Source organism: Benincasa hispida, chromosome 7, assembly GCF_009727055.1.
Source record: "Benincasa hispida cultivar B227 chromosome 7, ASM972705v1, whole genome shotgun sequence".
Classification (NCBI taxonomy): domain Eukaryota; kingdom Viridiplantae; phylum Streptophyta; class Magnoliopsida; order Cucurbitales; family Cucurbitaceae; genus Benincasa; species Benincasa hispida.
Window position 1 is genome coordinate 51936394 of NC_052355.1, and position 8892 is coordinate 51945285.

At 36.0% G+C, this 8892-nt stretch overlaps 1 protein-coding gene across 1 annotated transcript; it reads right to left on the minus strand.

Annotated features, from left to right (window-relative positions):
- Positions 1–308: 308 nt before the first annotated feature.
- On the minus strand, positions 309–1892 carry LOC120081144 (pescadillo homolog). Its single transcript, XM_039035819.1, has 4 exons — positions 1602–1892; positions 961–1182; positions 759–896; positions 309–569 (listed from the first exon to the last, which is right to left on the minus strand). Exons 1-4 carry the CDS (start codon positions 1890–1892, stop codon positions 309–311), a joined length of 912 nt encoding a protein of 303 aa, XP_038891747.1.
- Positions 1893–8892: the final 7000 nt, after the last annotated feature.

Below are 8892 nucleotides of genomic sequence, written 5' to 3' on the forward strand. Positions count from 1 at the left end.
AATGCTATATGATCGCCTACCCAATGCTAGACGATCGCCTACTAAATGCTACACAATCATGTACCAAATGCTACATGATCATTTAGCTCTGCTACACGAACACTGAGTAACAAAATACTATACGAAGTTGCAACTATATCAATCACATTTATGAAAGATTCATATTGATTCAATCTAACCTTCATTGATCTTGTAAAATAACAATGCAATTTCCAAAATCATAACAATCACTGTATATTGTCAAAATAATTTCCAAACTATTGTCAAACAGAAGTCTATTGTCAATAAACAAGTCTATCTATTGTCAATCAAAGTTGTGATATTTTGAGATCAAAGCTTGGAGCGTCGTCATTCCACCTTGGAGACTGCCTTGTAGCTTTGCTTGGAGACACCTTGGTAGACACATTTGGAGAGACCTTCTTTTTGTCTTTCTTTTGTTTCTTTGCGTTCTCCAAAATTTTCTTGGTTGGTTTTGCTTGTCTTTTTGGTCTCTTGTTGTCCTTTATATTTTCGATGACAACCTTTGGTCGATATTTTTTTAGACTCTTTTTAAGAGTCTTTTCAATCACCTGAAATCATGGAATCGAATATAACATGACATCAATGTGCTATCAGTATCAGTCAAGTAAATAAAGCTTCCTATTATTTATACTATCACTGATAACAAACTATCAATGATAGTTTGTTATCAGTGATTTCAGATATCACTGATAGCATGCTAATGTTATAATTAAGATCATCAATCAATCAATACTTACATTCTTTTTCGTCATATCTTCTTTATCTTTTTCTTCTTGATCTTCCTCTTCATCTTCAGGATCATCATGCAATTGTTCTTGCTGGTCATTCTCTTGATCATCTTGAGCCTCCTTGTCCTTAGCAGTGTTAACTTCAGCCTGCATGCATATATCATTTTTGTTATTGTACTTCTTTACAGAAAAAGAAAATCACAAGTTTTACCTCTAGAACTTCCAAACTTGCATCTAAAAGCTCCAAACTAGATGATGGTGCTTTGTTCTTCTCAAGAGATTCTTGAGATTGCTTTTCACCACCTTCTTCTTTTTGTGGAAGTTTATCACTGATAGCTTTTTTTATGTGGCCCAATATATCAAGAATCTCCTTGTGCTTTTCATTGATGTCCTTCTTAATATCTTCTTGTCCTCTTTTTAATTCTTCAATTGCCTCTTGTAATGATACAATTCTTCTCCCGGTTGACAATCATTTTCCTTCTTTTTCTTTTTCAATATCCATTTCCTTGGTTTCCAGCTCCGCAAAATAGGCATAATAGTTGGATTGCAATTCTTGTTCAGTTGGAACAAATGAAGCAACAGTAAACTGAAAGTTTAATAAAGATGTTAGTGATACAACTAATTTATAGAAACAATAACCGATTTCAAGCTATCACTGATTGCTTCTATCTACAATAATATGCTTTCAATAATAGAAGATATCACAATAGTTCCAAATGACTGATAGAAGCTATCACTGATAGTGGTATCTTATATGTCATAAAAGCTGAAACATCAGTTATAGTTTCTATCATTTGATAGCACGCTAACAATATATATAAATAAAGGAAATAACAGTGATAAAAGACTTACACCAGTGGCTTTGAAAATATTGTTATTGATGTGTTGCCAATCATTAGGTTCTTGAGACTCCCATTGAGTAAGTCTAGGTCCATCACTTTTTATTCTTCGTGCAAATCCAATAGTGGGGTTGGATAATCTTGGTATAATTTCAAAAGCCCAATATACCAAACCTAGTGGAAATCCTTGGAGGAAAATGGAAGATGGCTTATTGATGACAACCTTCTTAAAAAACTCTATAGTTAGTTCAAAGGAAACCCTGCCCCATGGATAAGATCTAAACCTTTCTTCATCATCCAACATTTTTAGATGCTTCCAACTTACTTTGTTATGTCCTTGTGTAGGAATTAGGAAGCTTTCTAGAAAATACAAGTGTGCAAGTTTGACCTTTATATCAATGGGTATGTCGGCATCAGAACTTAACAAACTAAAAGTAGGTTGGAGCTCTCTTCTTATAATTTTTGTATTTGTCTTGAAAAAGAAGTTCCTAATTGTGTTGTTCATTGATTCCTGTTCACTATAGATACCATCTATAGGGTAATCATCACAATTTAAACCTGTTACTAAACAAAAATCTTTGAGGCCAAATTCTGAAATATGTGCTTCTAAATTAAAGGTCAATATATTTTGCTTGGTAGTTGTGCATTTCCTTCTAATAAAGTGAGATATGAGTTGGTTGGGCACCTTTTTCATTTTCATATCTAAGAAGTGTCCAAAAGGACCTCTAAATAGTTGGAGTGATGACTCATCTAATTTTCCTATGTTAGACAGGACATCTAAACTTATGAAGGAGCTGACTTTTAATGAATTTGTCCATTCACTCTCTGGAACAATTAATACATTTTCCTATATATATAACAATAACATAAATGTAAGAAAAAAGCAACCACAAATCTATATAAATTTATAAAATATCATTAGATTGTGACCTTAATCTTCTTGTGTTTTTTCCCAGATGTTGATCCTTCCAATGTTTTCCTATTTCCTTTCTCCATTTATCCTAAAAACAAACATGTGGAACCATTACATTCATATCATTGATACCAATAATAGTGATAGATACTTTTCTTATGAATAAACAATCATCAAATCACAGTACAGGGAACTAAATTAGCATTAATGATAGCATCCATCAGTGATAATTTGTTGATAGATAAATCCATTAACAAACTATCAATGAACTGTCAACATATTCCCTAAAGCATCAGTGATAACTTCCATCCTAAAAACAAACATGTGGAACCATTACATTTGTTGAAATTCCTTAAATCTGTTTGCTGGCGTTTCGAACAACCTAGTATGGGGGTCTAACCTAGGGTTTAGAGCAGTGCGATATATAAACTCTCTAACCTAGAGGCGCCGTTCTGGATATAATTCTAAAAACATTCTCTCGAAATAATATTGTTCTCCCTCTACCCGTGGACGTAGCTAACACACTGTTAGTGAACCACGTATATCTGTGTGTCGATCTCCCCTACTCTACGTTCCCTTTTGTGTTCTTTAATTGTCGATTTCGCAACAAACTGGTATCAGAGCCTTGTTAGGGTTTTTTCGAATTTCTGCATTTGTTCGACAATTGAAGATGTCTGGCGTGAACGTAAAGATCGACAAATTTACCGGGACGAATAGTTTTGGTTTATGGCAGATCAAGATGCGATCCCTACTAAAGCAGCATGGGCTGTGGGCGCCATTGACGAGTAAGTCAAAGAAGGCTGCCGTGGATGACGAAAAGTGGCAGACTCTTGAGGAGAAGGGTCATTCGACGATCATGCTATGTTTGGCTGATGACGTCATCATCGAGGTCGCAGATGAAGAAACTGCCACTGGTCTCTGGTTGAAGTTGGAGATTCTTTACATGACGAAATCATTAACCAAGAAGTTGTTTATGAAGAAACGTTTGTATCATCTACGTATGCAGGAAGGTACGTCTCTATGAGACCATCTTGATCAATTAAATAAAATTTTGTTAGATCTGCGTAATGTAGAGGTTAAGGTTGATGATGAGGATGCTGCCTTAATTCTGTTGACATCTTTGCCGCTGTCTTATGAGACTTTCGTTGACTTGTATATGGAGGGAAAGAAACTCTGACCTTAGAAGATACAAAGTCTACATTGCTTATGAGAGAGAACCGTCAGAATGCAGGAAGTTCAGTTATAGAAATTCAGGCATCTGGGTTAGCTGCTACAGAAAGCAAGAGACATAGAAATTCTGGTAAGCAGAAGTCGAATCAGAATAAAAGATCTTCGAAGTCAAAGGGTTCTAGATCAGATGATATTTGTAACTACTGTAAAGAAAAGGGGCATTGGAAAACCGAATGTCCTAAGATAAAAAGGAATCAGGAAAAGGAGGAAAAGAATGACAAAAGGGAAGCATCCGCCTCTGTTGCACAAGTTGAGATTGATTCTGAAGAAGTCGAGATTGATTCTGAAGGAGATCTAGCTTTAGTTGTGAATGAACAGTCACATTCTAATGATGTGTGGGTTCTTGATTTTGGGGCATCTTATCATATGTGCTGAAATAGAGAGTGGTTCTCAACCTATCAGCAAATAGATGGAGGGAATGTTAGCATGGCTAACGGTGCTGTGTGCAAGATAGTTGGAATCGGCTCAGTCAAGATACGAACACATAATGGTGCCTTCTACACTTTAAAGAAGGTTAGGCATGTTCCACTAATGAAGAAGAGTTTGATATCCTTTAGTGTACTCGATAGCAAGGGTTGCAGTTTTGAAGGTAAAGGTGGAGCAATGTATGTCTATAAGGGTTCTGAGGTCGTTCTGAAAGGCATAAAGTGTGGAACACTATATTTTCTATTAGGTTCCACAATAACAGGTTATACTGCTGTTGCATCGTCGGTCGTTCACAAGGATGATATGACTAAGTTATGACATATGAGACTTGGTCATATGAATGAAAAAGGGATGCAAATTCTGTCAAAAAGAGATCTTCTCTGTGGGCATAAGGTGTAGGATTTTGAATTTTGTGAACATTGTGTATTTGGGAAGCTTCATCGCAGCAAGTTTCCAAGAGGTGTTCATCGTTAAAAAAGGACACTTGATTATATTCATTCAGACAGTTGGGGACCTTCCAAAGTTGAATCTATTGGAGGCAGTAGGTATTTTTTGTCTATAATTGATGATTACTCAAGAATGACTTAGGTGTTTATGATGAAACATAAAAATGAAGCCTTCAAGAATTTCAAGCAGTGGAAGATATTGATTGAAAATCAAACTGGGAAGAAGATCAAAAGGCTGCGAACTGATAATGGTCTGGAATTCTGTGGATCTAAATTTAATGAGTTCTGTAAAGCTGAGGGGATTGTTTGCCATCATACTGTTAGGAATACTCCATAGCAAAATGGGGTTGCAGAACGTATGAATCAGACGTTGTTGGAGAGAGCAAGATGCATGCTCTCTAATGTAGGGTTGGCTAGAAAGTTTTGGGTAGAAGCAGTGAATACATCATGTTATCTGATCAATCGTGGACCTCACACAGCTATTGATTGTAAAACACCTTACGAGGTGTGGTCTGGTAAGCCTGTAGATTATTCTTTATTAAAAGTTTTTGGTTGTACTGTCTACTATCATGTTAATGAAGGTAAATTAGAACCAAGAGCTAAAAAGGGTATATTTGTGGGTTTTGGGGATGGAGTTAAGGGATATAGAGTCTGGTCACCTTCTGAGAATAGAGTCATACTTAATAGGACTGTGATATTTGATGAAAATTCCATGCTTAACTCAACTGTAAAGCCTTTTGTGACGTCTACTTATATGGGAGAAAGTAGTAGTGTTGATAAACAGGTGAGATGCAATTCACTTGAGCTGTAAATGAATTACAACATCAAGGTGGAGAAGATCAACATGTTACTACAGAAACTGATGTGCAACCAGAAATTAATGTGCCTAGAACGTCAGAAGTTGATTTGCCTGAGAATTCTAGATCACGCGTAGATCAACCGAGTATAGCTCATGATAGAACTATAAGAGTTGGTGTTGGACCTGCTGTGAGGTATGGTTTTGAAGATATGGTTATTTTTGTATTGCAGGTTGCTGAAGAGGTGGATCCTCATGAGCCATCCACCTATAAAGAAGCTGTGTCATGTGGTGAGTTTGCTAAATGGCTTGCTGGGGGATAGATGATCTTGAACAAAAATCGACTTGGGAATTAGTTAAACGACCAAAGGAGAGAAAAATTGTCACTTGTAAATGGATCTTCAAAGAAAAAGGAGGGAATGTCACCTTCAGAGGGCATTAAATATAAAGCTCGAGTTTGTTGCTAGAGGTTCACACAAAGGGAAGGATTTTATTATAATGAGTTCTTTCACCAGTAGTCAGATATACGTTTATCAAGGTGTTACTAGCTATAGATAGGAATTTGGAGCTTGAACAACTAGATGTGAAGCAAATACATGGAGAGTTGGAGGATATATGACAGATGGGTTCCATGTCCAAGTAAAGAAAGATTATATTTGCAAGTTGAAGAAATCTTTGTATGGGTTAAAGCAGTCTCCAAGGCAGTGGTATAAACGTTTTGACAGCTATATGATTGGACTTGGCTATAACAGGAGTCCATATGATTGTTGTATATATCACACAAAGATGATGATTCAATGATTTATCTACTTTTATATGTAGATGATATGCTCATAGCTACAAAGTCCAAGTCTGATATTCTGAAATTGAAGAATCTTCTCAGTGCTGAGTTTTGATATGAAGGATTTGGATGCTACTCAGAAAATTCTGGTATGGAGATTTATAGGACAAGAGGTAAGAATAAGCTCTTCTTGTCACAGAAAGAATATATTCAGAAAATATTGTCCAGATTTGGTATATCCAAGTCTTTTTTAAGTCTTCCTCGGGTTTTTTGTTAACCAAAAAGAAGACCAATTCCTTCGATAGATACTCCTAATGTTGTAAATGCTCGTTTTCCATCTGGAGTTTTCACCACAGTCTGAAGCTGAGAAGGAGAGTACTTCTCGAGTTCCTTATGCTAGTGCAGTGGGAAGTTTGATATATGCTATGGTCTGTAAGGCCTATCTTGCCCATGTTGTTAGTGTTGTCAGCAGGTTCATGGGTCAACTAGGAAGAAGCATTGACAAGCCGTTAAAGAGGATTTTTCGTTACCTTAGAGGTACATCTGATGTTGGTCTTATTTATGGGAGTTGCACAGAGTGTTTGGTGACTGGTTATTCTGATTCTGACTATGTTGAAGATATTGACAGTAGAAGGTCTATGACTGGCTATGTGTTCACTCTGGGTGGTTCTGTTGTTAGTTGGAAGGCAACCTTACAGCCTACAGTTACTTTTGTACTACTGAAGCAGAGTACATGGCCTTGACAGAAGCTAAAGAGGGAATATGGCTGAGGGGTTAGTTGGTGATCTTGGTTTGCATCATGACCAATCTATTGTATATTGTGATAGTTTGAGTGCAATATGCCTAGCCAAGGATCAAGTTCATCATAGAGAGAACATAAGCACATAGATATAAGATATCACTTCTTAAGAGGCGAGCAGAGAGTTAAAGTGATGAAAATTGATACTGCTGATAACCCTACTGATATTTTATAACCGATTCCACAAGGCAAGTTCAATATTGTTTGGACTTGCTGAATGTTTTGAATTGTTAGTGGTCCCCTTTGTGGGATACTTTGAGGATGAGGGAGAAGTCTGGTGTGTCTGGCGATATTGATTTATGTTGCATTTGGTACATCTGTTATCTAGGAGAGAATTCAAGTCAAGGTGGAGATTTGTTGAAATGCCTTGAATCTGTTTGCTGGCGCTTCGAACAACCTAGTACGGGGGTCTAACCTAGGGTTTAGAGCTGCGATATATAAACTCTCTAACCTAGAGGCGCCGTTCTTGATGTAATTGAAAACACTCTCTCAAAAAATAATATTGTTCTCCCTTTGCCCGTGGACATAGCTAACACACTGTTAGTGAACCACGTATATCTGTTTATGATCTCCTCTACTCTACGTTCCTTTTGTGTTCTTTAATTATCGATTTCGCAACAACATTCATATCATTGATAGCAATAATAGTGATAGATACTTTTCCTATGAATAAACAATCATCAAATCGCAGTACAGGGAATAAATTAGCATTAATGATAGCATCCATCAGTGATAGTTTGTTGATAGATAAATCCATTAACAAACTATCAATGAACTGTCAACATATTCTCTAAAGCATCAGTGATAACTTCCATCCTAAAAACAAACATGTAGAAACATTACATTCATATCATTGATGGCAATGTGGATAGATACTTTTTCCTATGAATAAACAATCATCAAATCACAGTATAGGGAACTAAATTAGCATCAATGATAGCATCCATCAGTGATAGTTTGTTGATAGATAAATCCATCAACAAACTATCAATAAGCTGTCAACATCCCTAAAGCATCAGTGATAACTTCCATCCTAAAAACAAACATGTAGAACCATTACATTCATATCATTGATGGCAATAATAGTGATAGATCCTTTTCCTATGAATAAACAATCATCAAACCACAGTATAGGGAACTAAGTTAGCATCAATGATAGCATCCATCAGTGATAGTTTATTGATAGATAAATCCATCAACAAACTATCAATGAACTGTCAACATATTCCCTAAAGCATCAGTGATAACTTCAATTAAACAACAATAAATAACTAAATTAGCATAATATTCACTGAAACATCAGCAAATCACAACGAAACACAATACTAATCTTCACATAATTAGCAATCAAACATAGTCAATAATAAACTATCAACATATTCCTCGAAAAACTAGCAAATCACAATCAGCATTACAAATAATCTTCACATAATCAACATTTTGATACTATTAGTCTATGATAATACGCTGTGATGACTACAACCGTGATGACTATACTGTGACCAAAATGCATAATAAAACACTGAATGAAACACCTAAAAAGATGGAGAATGTATGTAGCCCTAATTTGAAATAAACTATTTATCTTCTTATATAAACTGTCAATGGAAGAAGAACGAAGCCCTACATTTTCGATTCTTGCTATCAGTGATGAAGAGATGAACAAAGGAAAAAGAAGAAAGAAGAAACGAAGAAGAACAACATACCTTTTGAAGTTTGCAACAAAATCGATGGGGAAGAAGACGACACTGTCGGAGCGAAAGAAGAAGCGTACTGTCGAAATCGAAAGGTTGAAATCGGAAGGAGACAGCACTATCGAGCTCGAAAGGCTTAGAAGTGTTTTTCGCATTTTCCAGAAAAAGATAGATGAAGGGTCGAAATGAAATTTATAATTAATAAAATAGTCCTTTACA